The sequence below is a fragment of the Amphiprion ocellaris genome, chromosome 10 (assembly GCF_022539595.1).
Source record: "Amphiprion ocellaris isolate individual 3 ecotype Okinawa chromosome 10, ASM2253959v1, whole genome shotgun sequence".
NCBI lineage: Eukaryota > Metazoa > Chordata > Actinopteri > Pomacentridae > Amphiprion > Amphiprion ocellaris.
In genome coordinates, this window is record NC_072775.1 from 8,792,137 (window position 1) to 8,810,368 (window position 18,232).

At 39.4% G+C, this 18,232-nt stretch overlaps 1 protein-coding gene across 7 annotated transcripts in view; it reads left to right on the top strand.

Annotated features, from left to right (window-relative positions):
- The first annotated feature begins 7,438 nt into the window (after positions 1-7,438).
- The window catches only part of LOC111588110 (amyloid beta A4 precursor protein-binding family B member 1-interacting protein-like), a 29,760-nt gene continuing 18,966 nt past the window's right edge, over positions 7,439-18,232 (top strand). For 5 of the 7 annotated variants that reach the window (XR_008602980.1, XR_008602979.1, XM_055014449.1 and 2 more), the window contains exons 1-9: positions 7,440-7,831; positions 10,037-10,096; positions 12,619-12,706; positions 14,728-14,927; positions 15,013-15,084; positions 15,161-15,320; positions 15,445-15,566; positions 15,642-15,716; positions 15,808-15,951. Coding sequence is in view for 5 of the 7 variants with exons in the window: in XM_055014449.1 (XP_054870424.1) it covers positions 7,763-7,831; positions 10,037-10,096; positions 12,619-12,706; positions 14,728-14,927; positions 15,013-15,084; positions 15,161-15,320; positions 15,445-15,566; positions 15,642-15,716; positions 15,808-15,951 (990 nt within the window). In the remaining 2 variants the exon portion in view is untranslated. Of the gene's footprint in view, positions 7,832-10,036; positions 10,097-11,499; positions 12,193-12,618; positions 12,707-14,727; positions 14,928-15,012; positions 15,085-15,160; positions 15,321-15,444; positions 15,567-15,641; positions 15,717-15,807; positions 15,952-18,232 lie in introns of those variants that run through there. The other 2 variants (XM_055014447.1, XM_035942908.2) reach the window with 2 other exon arrangements.

Sequence of the window (18,232 nt, forward strand, 5' to 3'; positions counted from 1 at the left end):
GCTACCTGTGAGTTTTCTGCCGCTGGGAGATGATGGCATCCTGGAGTCAAGCTGTTCTTCAATCGCTGGAAGTTCACAATGTGACCCAGTGGTTCCTGCTGACATACAGGACAGTGAGACAAGGACGCTTAACTGGCTCCTACAAATGGATGGTGCAAGTGATGTGGACACTACAGCAAGCCAACCCGACTGTTCTCCTGTTGTAGCTGAGAACACCTCACCCTCCGAGACTGAAACAGCTGTAGTCCTACACACTGTGACTGAGGTTTTGAATACCCCTGATTCTTCAGTACATGCTGCACAGCTGACTTCCTCTGAGCCCCCTGCTGAATGTGTTGAGTTCCAGACTGCACTCTTTCCGCCGCCAGCAGATAAAGCTCAACAAGTCCCAGAACATGCATCTGACGCACAGCGAGATGCACTCACACTGGTCCATGTAGTTAGTGAACAGCCACCCCCAGTTTGCACTAGGTTGGGTAGACATGTCAGACCCCCAGCTCGACTCATTTGTGAAATGAATCAGCAGGTTGTTGATGACTCTGTGTCTGCAGTTGACTCCTTGTTTTCTTTTGTGAGGAACATGTTTTCTGGATAGAGTACTATATGTTTTGAGGGCTATTTTGTTTGGTTTTTTTGCACTAGTACTTACCTGAGGTTTGCCAGAGTGATCTCTGTTATAGAGCAATGTTTACAAAATAAGAGGTGTTCATGGCATCTTTTGTGTCTTTGTTGGTGAAGGAATTGGCCAATCCCTTGTCAACTTGTTCCCAAGTGGAAAGTTTCTGACTGACTTGAACTAAGTTTTGCTCTTATTACTACACAACTGAAGTTTTTTGATTTGTTTATTTTTTTTGTGTGGTTTCCTATGTATTGTGCCCCGATTTAGCAGGATTTAAGGGGGGTGTATGTAACATAGTTAAAAAAGTTCAGGTTAAATCCAGCTAAATGGGACAACTATGCCACCTGCTGTCAGAAGGGTTTCCCTGCATGTATAGTCATAGCAAAGGATTATGGGTAATCCTCAGCGCAGCGGAGGATTTATGAAGAGGTAACGTGTCTGTAAATGTCTGTGGGCAAAACGATGCTAACTACATTTATAACTTTGTAGAACTTTAGCTGGCTTCACTTGGTTATTTATTGTGTGTCCCAGAATCATCTCGCCATATTTTCTTGAAGTTGATTGTAATGTTTTGATGTGTTTTATCGTTGTAAAAAATTCCACTGTGCAGCTAGCTATCGCTAACACGTTGCCGTCTTTTAGGACAGAGCACATGCTGTTGCCCACAAGCTGACGATTCAGTGAATTCCATTATCCTTTGTTATGACTGCAGGTATGTTACAGTGTGTCCCTTTTTATAATGTAACATTAGATATATGTAAATGAGTTATGTTGCCGGTTGTTCAATAACTGTGTTTTGTAGTATGTTTACTGTTCTGAACATATGAAATACTAAACAAAAAAAGGTAACAGTCCAGGAAAATTTGTGTTACTGTAATAATTTCTTGTACCTCACCGTAAAATAATCGAGAGGGACAATTTCTGTTTTCTTTCAATTGTTTTATTAACTTACATGAATTAATCCACTATACGATCACTGTGTTTTCATTGTATTGTACTAAGTGTTAAGATATATGAATGGGTAATCCTCAGCGCAGCGGAGGATTTATGAAGAGGACAGAGCACATGCTGTTGCCCACAAGCTGACGATTCAGTGAATTCCATTATCCTTTGTTATGACTGCAGATGTGGAATAAACCTGCTGTTGCCACAAGCCCGACCAGCTCCTGAGAATCATTTTAGAAAGAGAAGACATCCCACAAGGGTCACATATATATATATATATATATATATATATATATATATATATATATATATATATATAGTATGGGTTTTTTGTGTATCTAAATATTGGTTTATTTTTTTTTTAACCAGTATTTTTGTTGTCTTCACTAACCACCTTTTTGAAATAAATAAAGGCTCCACTTGTCGAGTCTAATCCATCTGATATATAGCCTGTCAGTGCAGCTTCTACCTTTCTTTTGAAAATTAGCTTTTTGGGGAAGTATGTTTCTGTGTTTAGGTCTTTTATTCCTACCTATTTCATAGTGCGTTTTGAAAATGTCCCTGTGAAGTTCACCTGTTCTCAGCACTTACTGTATGTTTGTTCAAGTTTGTTCAAGTCAACTAGCCACTGACAAATTACATGAAAACACCTGTGTCTGAGCTCGTCACAGTTGTGGGAAACTAAGAAGTGAATGTTGTATCAGGCTATCTGTGGCAGAGCAGCACACATACACCACATAATTAGAAAAGTAAACCTCACTCTGCTTTACCAGAAAAGTCACATTTACTTCCTGGTTTCACAGAACGGTAAACTGATATCTGCAGAGTCACATGCACACATGGTTACTGACCTGTGGGTGTTTTTGGCACTTACAAACACTTCATGGTGCTCTCAAGTGTGAAAGAGACAGCAGAGGTAAGAAGAAAGCTAAAACATGTAAATGACAGTGAAGGTTTTAAGATGTTTGGAAATGCATAGTAAGTCAGTAAAATAACGATATGCAACCGTAAAATACAACTATCTGCTAAGGCTTTGGCACTTAAAGTAGACTAAGGATGCTTTCAAATAGTACAGTAATAGTTTTTTCTTGGTTCATTTCATATATAGTGCTATAAAAGAAACAAAACCTGAATCAATTTAATATTTGAGGAGTTGCTACAGCTGTTTTGTGTATTCATGCTGTCTCAGTGTCTTTGATGATGATGATACTTCTTTATGACTGACCGTGTGTTTGGTGTCCTTATTGCAGAATGAATGGGACTGATCACAATTTCCTGTGTAATCGATAAGAATCTAGCATCTAAAGTCCTGCGCATAAATATATACATAGATTCCTCCCTATTGTTAGTGCATTTAAGAGTTAAATACTTGAACAGTCACATCAGCTTTGTTAAAGACAAACACGTGTCCTCTTCTAGCCGCCAGTGGATGGTTGTGCAACAAATTAGAAAACAGTAAGAAGCGCCCGACCACAAAAAGAGAGAAAACATGCCGGGTTACTGTCAGCAGTCAATGCATTTTGATTCCTTTCATGCATTTAAGTCTCAATAAATCGCTTTTTGTATCCAGGCTTTGGCTCAGCGGAATGTTTGCCTGCTTGTCTGTCTGTCTCTTGGCCGTTTCTCCTTTTGTTGATGTGCGAGACCACAGTGGCGGACGGCAGCAACACTCTGACATGCCTGATGAGAGCATGGAATTTCTAAACAAATGTGGTTTTGTAACGCATGCTTTGCTGAGCACATGCCGGCCCTGAAAACACACAATCGCTCTAATTAATATTTTCAGTGTTAGTATGTAAAGTTAAAGAAAGCGCTCGGTGAGGCTAAAGGAGTTCCGATTAACTTTCACATGTGTGAGGCAGAAGTCCTGAGAGACCACAACGGTAAAGTTCACTTTAGGGATCCAAAAATTTCACTTTCATATGGAAACAATACTAAGTCCACGACCATCCTCTGCACTGTTCCCCTTTTAACTCATTACACTTTAATGGACGGTCTGTTTACTGCTCGGCATAAACACAATGGGACAGAACAGCACAGGCAGCGCTGTACGTCTCTGTTTGTGTACATGCACATTAGGCTGCATGTGTGTTTGTATCTGAGCATAAAGATGAACGCAGACAGCAATAAAGACAGGCGGACGCCACATTTATAAATGTTTCAAACATCGCTGTACACAAGCCAGAATGTGCATGTTACTTTACGTGCAGCTGCAGCTTTAATGTAAGAACTGTATTAATGTAAAGTTAAACACAGCCAAACAGATGTCTGCTGGACTTCAGACATGCTCTGGCTTTCAGTTCTAAGACGTTTATTCACTCAGTTTCAACAATATATCCAGCAATGTCACAGTGAGATTGTGTATGCTGTATGTAATGGTCTTCATATGTATTGATATAAAATAGACAAAATACACAAAATATTAAAGGGCCTATAATCGATATTATGATCAAATGACTACTTGGATATGAAAAGATTTGCTTTTGGCCACAAATTCAGAAAAAATTATTTTCTCTAGCGTATTTCTGTGTCTTTCAGCCTGCAATTTAACTATTTGGTTCATTCTCGATTAGGGATGTCCAATAATATCAGCCCACCAGTATTACCAGCCCGATATTGGCATAAAAATGTAACATCAGTCAATATCTTTATCAGGGTTTTTTGCCTAGCATGAAAACCAACAAAATAATCCCTGGATTTCGCCGACAGTTTTAAAAATTGTACAGTATAGTTTCCACATTGTAATAGACTCATAAAGGGAGGGAGGGAGAGTGTGTACTGTTGTTTGAGACAATTAAAAAAATCAATATGACATTTTTTCCATAACTTGAGTTGAAGTAGTTTTCTTATTTTGCACAGACAATGTTTACATTTGGAAAGCCTTGTTGCATTGAGAATGTCTCCAATGGGGCATCACAATAACATTAGGCATGATGTGTTAATTCCACGACAGGAGACATGTGATGTTACCTAAAATTAGCTAAGCAGCCCACATATATCGGTATCAGTTGATATCGGAATCGGAAATTGAGAGTTGAACAATATCTGCATATCAGTTATTGGCAAAAAAGCTAATATTGGACATCCCTATTCTTGATATGGTAATAGCAATGTTTTCAGCCACAGCAGACAGTTGTCTTCAGTAAAAAAAAGCTCAGAGATTCTGACAAACAGCCAACAGATGTAGCTGACCAGCTGGTGAATGAAGTGGAGCATTACACGGCTAATGATAGCGACATTTGCCAGCAGCAGAGTTCAAAGGACGGTAAATATTGGGCTCATCGGGTGGCTGTAAGTGCTAATGTTTCTCTGTGTCTGCTGGACATGTAAATGCACAAGTTTGTTAATAAGCTCATTGTATGAACTTAAAGGTACTGTTGTCGTACAGTTTGAGTGGGATCAGCCACAACATTATGACCACTGACAGGTGAAGTGAATAACACTGATCATCTTGTTCTAATGCAATGTTCTGCTGGGAAACCTTGAGTCCTGACATTCATGTGGATGTTTGACATGCACCACCCACCTAAACACCGCAGGTCAAACAAACCCCCACCTCCACCCCCTCCATGGCTATAGCAGTCTTTGATGCCAGTTGCCCCCCTCAGCAGGACAATGCACTCCGACACACCACAAAAACTGCTCAGAGCTAAGGTGTTCACCTGGTTCCACACTTCCCAGATCTAAATCTTACTGGGAATCTGTGGGATGTGCCAGAATAAGCCTGATCTAGGTAGATCCCACCCTGCAACCCACAGGACCCACAGAATTCACTGGTGCTACAGGACATGCTTAGAGGTCCTGTCCATGCCTCACTGGGTCAGAGGAGTTTTAGCAGCATAAAGGAGACCAGCACGATATTAGGCAGGTGGTCATAATGTTATGCCTGATTGGTGTATACTTCTCTGCAGGTTTAAAGCTGCTCTGACATTGTTTTTAACATCAACAGTGGTTTTCAAAAGCTGCTTTTAAGTTGTGTTCAGTGCACAAATTTGCAAAATATTTTAGCATCTTTTAGCAATTTTTTTTTTTTTTTTTGGTTTTTGGGGTCACAACTTTAATGTTTTAGCTCATGTTTGCTCAGTTATTTTAACTAACACAGCACTGATAGAGCCATTATACATACATACAGCACACTGAGGAACTGTCTGGTGAACATTCTGGAGCATTTAGCAGGTAAAGGTCAAGTTTTCTCACATGTCCATATGCATCAGACATGTAAAGCAGCATCTTTTTGCTAACAAAACTGTAAAAAGAAATGTCATTCTTTTGTTTCAATCCTGTTGGTCAAAAATTACTTTTTATATATATATATATATATATATATATATATATATATATATATATATATATATATATATATAAAAAAAAAACTAAACTAGTTCTTAGTTATGTATGAAAGGAATATCAGGGAAAAGAGGTTTGAAGGCTGTTGCTGGTAGAAATACGAGACAGGACTTTTAGCATGGAGACTTGGGTATGGTAAAGTGTTTTTGGACTTAAGTTTTGTTTTTACTCACTGTTTTTTGTCGTTTTGTCACTGTTTTGTTAAGCTTAGGCACCAAACAAGGAAATATCATGGTTTATCATTATATATGACCTTTTAACAACTTGTCTGAAGCTTTTCTAACATTTTGTGAGTTACCAAGGTGATGCGTCACGCCAAATATATGATTGGTTGGCTGAAAAAGAGCAACAATAACGCAATATAATAAAAAGCAAATATATCCTAATTAGAAATCTATTTGCTATCTATCTGTCTGTCTGTCTGTCTGTCTGTCTGTCTGTCTGTCTGTCTGTCTGTCTGTCTGTCTGTCTATCTGTCTATCTATCTATCTATCTATCTATCTATCTATCTATCTATCTATCTATCTATCTATCTATCTATCTATCTATCTACATCACAAACAAAAGTAAGCCGGGAGAAAATCTACGTCTGGCAAGACATAATTCAGAATGCTGTTCAAAAACTGGTGTTTTTATCTATATCCTGTTTCTGCTGCCTTCAAGTGACAAAAACAAATAGGTAAGATAGGTTTAAGAAGAAAGATTTGCATTGTGTTTACAGACCTAAACATACACACAACTGATTGCTTAAACACAGATGTAGTTGTGTTTGGGTGTGTAAACACAATCCAGGCAGCTGAAGCCTCTCTCAGCATCTCTCTCAGCAAACTAAAGACTAAAATATGTGAGCAGCAAAAACAGTAACGCAGCACAAACCTACAATAAACCTGAGTAAATAATAATGATAATTGATGTGAAATGGCTGGTCCTTGGAGACCGTTTTTTTTTTTTTTTTTTTTTTTTTAACCTTGTTAACAACATGTCCATAAGGTGATTTTTTGTATGCTGGAAGACACATCATGAGCAAAAAAAATTCCGTCAACACAAAACATTTCCACATTGAAACTGCAGTTTACAGATGGCATTCTCATAAACACAGATTCAGACTTTCAGGGTTTCATATGGAACCAAATCTGTCAACTTTCAGGGTGGGGCTTTCTGTGTCATTGTTCTTCTTTAGAATCATGTATGGTTTAATTACAACTTTCCATTGTGTATAGTAGAGTGGATTTACCGTGTTGGAGCTTAGTTGTTGGTGAGCTGGTGTGCTCGAGATCTGCATATTCTAGAGCAGGGGTAGCCAACAGGGTGCTGGCAGGTGCCTGGTTGCCGCAGAGACCATGTGAGTTGCCCTCAACACATGTTCTAAAAATAACACTAGTCACCATGAAATTCCTTATAAAGAATTATAGTTGCTGTTTTTTTTTTTTTTAAATCAAAAATACTTAAATTAATGCAGATTTTAAATTACAATATTTATTATAATTAAAAAAAAAATAAAAAATAAAAAATAAATGTCTTCGGTGTAAATGAACTTTGACCATGTCCGAGTCAGAGTTCACTGCGCATGTCAAACCACCACGTCATTCTGCTGCAGCTTCCGGGCGCAGACACTTTAGGAAGCTAGACGTGGTTTTTACCCCCAAAACATGACAGAGAAGTGAACGAGAAAACACTATTTTCACGATGACTGGGAGGAAGAGTTCTTTTTCACGACAATGAAAGATAAATGTATGTGTCCTATTAGCGGGGCGACTATTGCGTCGGCAAAGCGGCACAATGTGGAGAGAAGCTACTTTAGCCGCTACAAAGCTTCCATGCTAACTAGCCACCTGCTAGCACATAGACTGTATGCGCACTACGGACAGGAAAAGCCGGGACTTAAAGGCAGCTTTGACATCTGTGAGCTGCCAGGTAAAGGTAAGGCATGATAAGCTCTGCAATGCCAGGCTTCCCACTAACACACATATACAGACAAAGAAAGAGTTAACACATGTTGTCATTCAAAACACCGTGCCATTACACAAAAATGTGAAAAATAATTTGTTGAAAACATGTAATGATTTGTTGTTATGATCTGTTAAAAACGTTGCAATGCTGGTGAAAAATCCTCGTGATTAATACTAATGTGATAGGATTCATTTCAAAATGTGAAAGAGTTGATTTTTTTCTTACATAAATGATAATTTGTACAAACATGAGTTCATGAATTGTTCAAAAATGTTACAAACGTAGTGGATTGCACAAATGAAGCATGATTTGATGACAGTTAATGATTTCCTAAAAATGTTAGAAGTGATAATTTGCACAGAAATGTAACTGGTGTGATTTTGAACAAAATGCTGCAAATATGCTGATTCATACAAAACTGCCAAGAAAGATATTTACCAAAGTTTCAGAGATAGGATACCTCTGACTTTTAAATATTGGAACAGATTTCCATATACATGTGTGTGTGTGTGTGTGTGTGTGTGTGTGTGTGTGTGTGTTTTTCCTACCGTCATTGTTGTGGAAATCGTTGTTAACAATTATTGTAAGGAATAATTAACATAAATGTGATCAGTCTTTTTACATATTATTTTCATTATTATTATTATTGTTTAAAGATGATGGCGCAAGTTTGCTGTTGAGGAAGTTTGTATCAAACAAAGTGCCCTTCGTACTACTCAGTACCCTTGAAGTTGCTCTCAGGTTCAGAAAGGTTGGTGACCTCTGTTCTAGAGGAAGCAAAAGTCTAGAGACACTTTGAGGCAAGAAGGGATTATTTTCATTGGGAAAACTTCTTAACATGTAACTTTAAAACACAGAACTCAGTTTTAGAGACTTGAATATAACAATCGTGGCATCATGCAAACAAAATAATGTAATGTCTGTTACGGTAAATGTGCATGAACACAGTTTAGTGTGTGAAGATCAGGACGCTCTGCAAACAGATACCACGTTGATGGTAAACTGACCCTTTGAGGACATCGTTTAACACACATACTGGAAGTAAGAGATATTAATCTTACCACCATCACCGCCTCTGTATTTCCTCTCTTCAAATGCACAGTTTCTATGTATGCCACTGTGTCTTCATGACACAATGGTATCTATTGTTATTGACAACCACACACAGCAACAGTCCCACAGAGCTGGTAAGAAGCAGAGAGCTCGTTCTTCATTTTGCTTTATAAGCCCATCCACATGCAAGATGCATTTTTGATCCTGAAGCTGGCAAAGTGCCGCCTCCATATGGAAAAATCCAGATGCTGAGTTTCACGAAATTGTTGGCCGATGAAAATCTTTGATCTCAATGTAGCCTCTTCGCAGGAATGATCAATTAAGTGTGTGGAATATGATGCACAACAGCTTTAGCTCTCACCCTTCATTCACAGATCATTCAATGACCCCCATACATGAATGAAAAATTATAGTGGATAACTTTGATATTTTGCAGACAAATATATAGTGAGAACTCAAACTGATATGTTGTTAGGAGAAACTAATTAAGACAAAGGAATTATCTATAATTCAGTTTTCTAACTTGTAGTACAAGGGAATGTCTTTAAATTAGGTATATAAAACACTGGGGAGGTCTTAAATTAAATTCTCCACCACTGTAGGATGAAATTTGCTGAATGGTGATTAAAACCAACTTGTTTCCACTGTCAGAGCAACATGGAAACCATCTGAAGCTGCCACACTGCTGCTCTGTTGCTTTGTATGGTCACAGTAATGACACTGCGGAACATCGCTGTTATATATTTAGAAACAGCCATCTCATTCCAATTTTTTTTCTAGCTGTGAGTGATTAAGCGCATGCTTTGCATTTTGTTTATCTGTTTTTGTAGCGGTGACAGCCACATTCAAACTGTGTACATGTGCACACAGTGTTTGTATGTTAATACCACAGAAATGTCAGTTGTTATGCTGGCCTTTTCTCCTGAGTACGCTTCCCAGTCTTTCCACTTGCTGTATAACAAACAGAAATGATGCGTGAGGAGTCTGAAACTCAAATTAAACTGAACTGAAATTGTCTAAATTTTTCAGTTCTTGCTTTCCGGTTCCTGCAATACATTTTGCTTTCTTAATTATTTCCCCTACTGATTCTAAAATAAAAATTTCTTTTTCTGCTGTTCACAGATGGATGAAATAGACGCCATGTTCAGTCACCTGCTCGGAGAGATGGATCACCTCTCTCAGGTGAGGTGAAATTATTAACAAGACACAGACAGCCACGATGGTGATGCTGTGAAACAGATACTACTGTCAACATGCTAACATTTAGACATTTTCCACTGCAGGAACCTGTGGGTTATTTAAGGGCAGCCTAAATGCTTGTGCCTGTCCTCCTGGTAGAACCTCTTTTAATGCTTTTTGGGAGGAGAAAATAATACCTGCTGCAAGGAAAGTTGAGCTGTGCAGGGCTCAACACTGATTCTGAGATGACAATAAGCATCATTTTTTCTGCCCTGTCAATGTCGTTGGTTAGTAGACTTCTCCTCTCCAGTATCACCATCAACAACATATAATTCCCCATATATGCTATAAGCTTGTAAAACTAGTTACATCCAGGATTTCTGTTTGCCGTTGTCTGACACACTTAGAGTTAAAGTCACAGTCAAAGCTGTTGGATCCTCAGAAAGGCTGAAAAGCTGATAGTCTGACTGTTCTTGTACAAATTCAACTTCAGCTCCTGTAAACATTTTGCCCAAAAAACTGGATTATCTTTATTATTAGTGAGTATAATAAATCAGAGTCATTAGTTCCTGTTTTCATGGCAGTAAAGTTGAATTTTATGGACATTCAGTTTGTAATCGACGGGTAGTGTGAAATGAATGTGAAGGTACTTTTTGAGTGTGTCTTCTGATGTGATTTGATGTTTAATGTTGGTTCATGGCCACCAATTAGCCTGTTAAGTGTTTAATAGCACAAAGTACAGCTGAGGCAGATGGGAATTTGGAGCTAAATGTCTCTGATCTGCAGTTTCTGGCCTCACTGACCATTTAATATCGTTTGTGTTTGTCTGTTCTCCATCTGCTATCCTGCTATCTCCCACCTTATCCTCAGTCTCACCCCAACTGGTTGAGGTAGATGGTCGCCATCCCTGAGCCTGGTTCTATCTGAGGTTTTTTTTTCCCTCCCTGTTTTAAAGTTGTTTTTTTGTTAGTTTTTTTGTTGTTACAACTGCTTGCTAATAGAGAATCCAACAGTAACTTTGGTTTGTTGGGTCAAACCTTCACCTTACTATGTGAAGTGCTGTGAGACGGCATATGCTGTGTACTGCCTCAGTATTAAAACAAATGAATTGATGTAGTTTGGCAAATATTTGGACATGAAAGAAAGTATTGCACAAAATAGAACTAATGAGAGGAAGTCAGTGGGTCACCAAAGCCTAGATTTTATCCTCTAGAAACCAAGAATGTCATACAAATCCATGCAAAGATTTTTTTCTGGTATTTCTGCCTCAGCCAAAATGGTGACCCAACATTAACTCCACTAACAAGGCTAAAAATACACTGGAAAACATATGTTTTGATGCTCAACAGAGTGGTCATGTTACTCCATAAAACACGACCAGATGAGACTCCTCCGTCCTCGGCTCTGAATGCTCCCATTGTGGCTTTTGAAGTCGGAACAGGTTACAAGAAGTGAATCGGACAAATCGCTGCGTGTTTTCCTCACTAATCTGGACATTATCCGATTACGCCAGGCGGCTTTTTTTGTTTTGAAACTGAGCATCGTGCAGAAAGATGTAAGGCGACGCTGTGACGGCATCTGGATCGGACCGCGGGGCAAAATCGAACTGCAGATTCCTCTTAAGCACACATAAGCTGCTCATCACAGATCTGCAACGTGCCAAGAAAAACATTACACGCTTCTAGCTGACGCAAACCCAGCCTGAGGTGCACTTCATCATCGTCCATGTACAGTATGTAAGCTGTAAATGAGTGCAGCCCCGAGAATGGGATCAATCTATGTTCAGTATTGCATCAGAAATACCAGAGACTCGACATGTCACTTTGGCAGGCATCCTTGGAGAGTCAGCACCACTCCACAGACTGTTACCAGAGATTGTAAGAAAAGGATTTTGATTAAAGCATTGATCCTGGAGGAGTTCAAGAAACAAAAGGACTTAAATCATTCCACTTATTGTCTTGATTGGGTCCATTCTTTCTCTGCTTTACTGCCTCATGGAGCCAGAAAACAAAACATTTTTTATGTCCAGGTTTTAAAGGGGCTTGGAGGTGTTTAAGCAGCAGCTCCAGTCTGATGACGTGTTCTCATCGTTCATGCCGGTAGGCATCGTTTTGTGTGCAGGTTTTCAGTTTGCCCAGCTTGTTTATAGAAAATGACGGAGCCTGTGGAGCATGTTAATGATTAAAATAGTAGAGTGTAGTGCAGAGAAAGATTTACCAGAGCTGCTTTAATTTAGAGTAATGTTAGAGCCATTTCCTTGGTTTGAAATCCCTTTTTCTTCATGGGCTGACTTGTGATTTATTGCTGATACATATGCTGAGTGCAGCTTGAAGACAGAACAAGATAAAGTGCAGAAAGTCATTGAGGAATCATTCAAGGACACACACGACCTGATTTGATTACAAGTGTCACTGTAGCTTCTATTAAAAACACAACTTCTGTGTGCAGATTAGCTTTGATTTCTTGCCATTTATAGTTGTAGCTCTGATGATGTATTCATTTCCAGTCACTTTGTTCCTCTGCAGAGTTTGATGCCTGCAGCCGACGCTCCAGAAGTTGATCCGGCCTCACTGAGAGACAACGCCTTCTCCATCGGTTTCACAGACCTGAACGGTGAGAAATGAAGCAGAAAAAACCAGCAGTGTTGAACGACCGAGAGTCACACTGACCTGAAAGAATCTGTGATGTAGAATAATATGTAAGCGGGGGAGAAATGATTCAGTCTTCCAGAGATAAGATTTCTTTTAAAGCTAGCTGTTTTTTCTCGTGCCGGAACGGTCATGTCAACCTTCGGACACTAAGTGGAGATAATCAGTTTGAGGGGAACAAAGCACGGTTTGTCAAAAAAGCACTGTGGAAATGCTGAACAAGTATTTAGGAATTAGAAGAATGAATAAGAAGGTTGCATTTTAAAGATAAGCTGCCCTCTTGTTTCAACATTCAGCACAAAGGGAAAGTAGTGTTAGGATGGTTCTAGCTGAGACTGAGAGGAGATGATACAGCTCTCATGGCTTTAGCTCAGGTGAATTTTAAATCTAAGTTTGTTCATGTCCACAATTAATAAAGCTGTATGGTCTTAGCCATAATATTTATATTAGTTTGGTTATGCTCCATAATTATTACACTGTAGAGCCTTAATATGTTTTATAGTCAAGTAAAGTAGTGAGTTTTTGTAGGGTTTTAATCCGTAATCTGCAACTTATTGAAGTAAAATCACACCATAAATAACAAGTGTGTAATATTTACATTTGTTAGGATACTTTAACAACACCACTCATATTTTTTCCATGAGAAGTTGATCCAAACTGGTGTATTCATTTTTTTTCATGGAGTTTAAACTTAAACATTCAAACATTTATTTTTCACAGCGTAATGTCAGTAAGTATCAGTCATTCACTGAATTACTTTGGTTAGAAACTCGGTTGTTAACTGGAATATGGACGTAAAAGTTCTCCAGAAAGCCTTTTGTGCTTCATTTGAAGAGTGTGACTGAGTTTGGAAATCAAAATAAACATTCCAAATGGATACTATACAGAGATTTTGGTTATTTGGAATAAATTACAGTTAGCATGCAGCTCTGACAGGATGTTAGAAGAGTGAACAGTAAACAGTGACACTGAGATCAGTGGAATTAAACAATAATACTGGATTGTTTCTCTGTTGTTATGCTTAGGTAGGCAGATTAAATTCCACATAGAAATGGTAGACTACACAGCATCTACAGTGAGAGATCATAAACAAAGCATGAATGCACTGAATGGCATGAAAAACTAGGTCTGATTTCAAGGAAAATTTAAGAATGATAACTTTAGAAGAAATGAAATTTAAAGTTATGACTTACTCCAACTAGGACAAGTGAAAATTCAAAATTGGATAAACTCAAAGTCAAAAAATCAAATAAATTCTTAAAGTTCACCTGAAGTGTCGGAATTTTTAGGTTTTCAAGATGTTTAATCTTTCATCTAAGAGCAACATTTGGAAGTCAAACTTTAGTCTAAAATGTTCTCACGTTTTTTTTGTTTGCAGTGTCTGTAATATAACAATGTGATGTTTGATCTGCTGCCTACTGAGCAGCTTCACTACAGACGCTGTTATTTAAAGGCTTTACTCAGTGGCTTTTCAGTAGCACTGGAGTTGCAAATGCTGCTGTTTCATTTGTGTTGGATGTACCCTGGAAGATTATGGATTAAATCAGCAACTTTTCCTACCTTACTTCTCTTTGAACCATCCATCCATCCATCCATTATCTATACACCTCTTAATCCTCACTAGGGTCATGGGGGGGGCTGGAGTCTATCCCAGCTGACTCAGGTGAAGGCAGGGGACACCCTAGACAGGTCGCCAGTCTGTCACAGGGCCACATACAAAGACAAACAAGCACTCTCACATTCACACCTACGGGCAATTTAGAATAATCAATTAACCTCAGCATATTTTTGGACTGTGGGAGGAAGCCGGAGTACCCGGAGAAAACCCACGCATGCACAGGGAGAACATGCAAACTCCATGCAGAAAGATCCCGGGAAAGCCGGGACGCGAACCAGGGATCTTCTCGCTGCAAGGCGAAAGTGCTAACCACTACGCCACTGTGCAGCCCCTCTTTGAACCACAACTGTCCCAATGCTTTCTCCCAGAGTCTCTCAATGAGCTGGAGGACCATGACCTGGATGCTCTGGTGGCTGACCTGGGATCAAATTCAAACCCACAAGAACCCTCTTCTGATGAACGGACAGATACTCACAGTGCACCACCCGCCATGACTCAGGAGCCACAGCCAGCAGCTGCCCGTCCTGCACCACCAAACTCCACCCAACCATCCAGGGTGAAGCAAACGGTAACCCAAGATTTGATGATCATCAGTTGGAATTTTGTTGAACTTAAAAAGCAGAATTGATACTTTATATGTGTTGTGTTTCCAGAGCGAACTGCAAACAAAGGCAGACAAAATCAATCTTGCTCTGGAGAAGCTGAAAGAGGCCAAAGTGAGGAAGGTAAAGGCATCAGGTCTTTGTCTCTTACTTTACCATACAGTTACACAGTTAGTAACTGAGCTGCTGACCCTTCTAGCTGATAGTGAAGGTGCTGATGAGTGACGGCAGCTCCAAGACTCTGATGGTGGATGAGAGGCAGTCGGTCCGAGAGGTTTTGGACACTCTGTTTGAAAAGACGCACTGTGATTGCAGCATCGACTGGAGCCTGTGTGAGACCGACCCCGAGCTGCAGATCGGTGAGGTTACTGTGGCAAATCAGAGACAATCATCAGTATGTTCATGGACTGAAGATTGATGCACACTTTCAAATGTTTTCAGGGCATTTGTGGCTATTATTTGCTTTGTTTCCCATCGTTTCAGAAAGAGGCTTTGAGGATCATGAATATTTAGTGGAGCTGCTGTCTGCTTGGACTCGCCACAGTGAAAACAAAATCTGCTTCCTGTCAAGACCACAGAAATACGTGATGTTCACAGACCCTCAGGTGAGAGAGAACCGTGTTTGTCTTCACGACAAAGTTTAATTGAGTTAGAATTAACTTGTTTTTCTCTTAATGAAGCTGTTTTACATGTGGAAAAAGAAGAAGTCCTGTTCGAGTGAGATCAACAAGCAGGCCAAAGAGCTGCTGATCAAGGTCAGTCAATGTTTCACCAGAGTCATCAATGAGTGGTGAAAATTAGTCAGAGTGCGGTGTTTCACGTCCTCTTTCTCCTCTGATGCTTCAGGAGCATTTTGGGGGTTCTGCTCTGATTGTTCCTGACCTCGAAGGAACCCTTTACCTGAAAGAAGATGGGAAGAAGGTTTGGAAACCTCGCTGCTTCGTGCTTAGGGCCTCGGGCATCTATTACGTACCCAAAGGAAAAACAAAGGTACAGCACATCAAAAAAAGAGTAGCACGGTTATACTGTTGACATCAATGTATTGTTGCTGTGAACACAACAGGAAGGTGAGAGATTACATTTAGCAGCCGAAGTGGGTGGTGAAACCATTTCACACACAGCTGAGAAACAAAACTGTTGTCATGTTAGTGGAAGCAGTACAGTTACAGTTGTATTTCGTAAAATGATTTTGGCACCTTTTGTATGTATGAAAGGGCAAATTAACCCACTTTATAGGCATTTTGCTGGCATCTCTAGCATGGATGTTACCAGGAAGAGACCTGCTTGACAAAATACTATAGAAGTATCCTGTAATGCCAAACATGGCGGCCAAAAGCCATTTGTTTGCTTTGTAACAGCCGAACCAGGTAACATCCAGCTGATCGTGTTGCTGCACTGACACAAGCAGTCAGTATAACAGTATGCTTGCGTAGCAGAAGTGGAACATGTGGGGAAATTCGCTTTTTAAACCTTATTTTGAGGCATCAGAGCTGACTGGTGATTCTGTACATGCAGCCTCTATGACCCAGTGACTATTGAAATTGCAGTTATTGCTTCATTTTCATTACTATAGATAAGAATATGGTCTTGTTAGGCTGAAAAACTGCCTCTGGGTGATACCAAGATGGCTGCCGAGTGTAGGTGTTTAAGGTGCAAAACACTGATAATGAATAACAGTCATTAGCATGATCAGGGATGCATCCATTTAGAAAGGCAGTTTTCAAAGTAAAATCTGTCATATTTCATTACATCCTTTGCTTAAAGCAGTAGTTTGACATGTTGGGAAATGTGCTTCTCTGTTTTTCTTGCTGAAAGTAAGATAATGCTTAATTCAGTTTACCTCAGAGATTTGTTTTCGGTTTAGCTATTAGCAAAACCAGTTGATAAGAACACATTATGTGGTATTTTGTGTGTGCAAACATCATATCAACATGACCGCAGATGGAAGTTCAACAGTGCTGTGTACAACTGATTTAATAGGACGCAAAAAATACAGAAATGTCAATAAACTGTATGTTTCTACAGCTTTCACTACTGTTGATGGTCTGAGCAGGCATCTTAGGTTTCGAGGTCAACTTCAATGAGGTTTTTCCAACTTTCTGTGTTCCGCTTGAACAGTGGGGGCATTATAGTTGAAATTAGTTTCACTTGTTCCCTTTTCAAATGACTTGCACCATTAGATAGCTCTCTTAAATCTGTATGCTAAGTATGACGCTACAGCAAGTCACCTAATTTATCTTAACATAAAGGCCTGAAACAGTGGCGTGAACTGTGTCCAAATATACAGCTCTGAAGCAATTTAATTAACACTGGTATGCTTATTTTGTTTTTTAAAAAAGACATGCTGTGGTAAACATAAGGCTAGCTGACTAGCTCTGATACTGCTACCAGTCGGCTAGCTAGGCTAAGCTAGGCTAATGATGAAACTAAGTGAGTTTTGGGTGGGCTGTAGCTGGGAGGCTGATTTTTAAAAATCTGCACAGCTAGCTCATTTGGCATGAAGCTAGTTTGTGTCTTTATTGCATTAAAGACGTGTTTGTGCATATCTTTGCATTTTCAGTGTTGCAGAATGATGTCAGGTTTTGGAGAAAATTAAAAACAATTTTTAAAAGCTGGCTAGCATAGGGATGGCAGCAATCTTTAGACAAAGAGCTGAGAGGATTTGTCTCTGTATGAAGTCCATGATTCTTTCATCTGAGTGCCCGAGCAGAGCAGAAATGCAAGAGGAAGAGCCAGAGGAGTGATGATGGACAGCGTGAATTGAGACCTTGCCGCTGTTAAAGAGAAACATGTCGTTTTGTCACTGAGACGGAACAGAAAAACTCCAAAACATCATCCAAGAGGCAGGCATAGATGCTGGGAAACTGTGCGAGGCAGATGTGCAAAATCATAAACATGAGAGATCTGCAGGAATCATCTGAGGCAAAGGACACAAAAATATTAACTTAGGTTCTACTGCACTTTGAAATGGACTTAGTTTTAGGTAATTTACAACAACAAAGACATGAAAGCTGCTGTCGTATGAACAGACAAAAATGTCAATCAGGTGGAGTTGGAGGAAAAATAATAGATGTCAGAATAGACAAAAGTGAAGAAGAAACCTCAAGGGCAAAAAGGAAGAAGTCAAGATAAAAGTTTGATGTAGTTTCCAATGAACAACATCTTAATCAGTGTGGTTTAATGTGTGAACATGATGTGTTTCTGCTTCAACAAATAAAAGGAATGTCGAAATGCCTTAGATAGAAAAACTAAATATTTTCTCACAAACTGA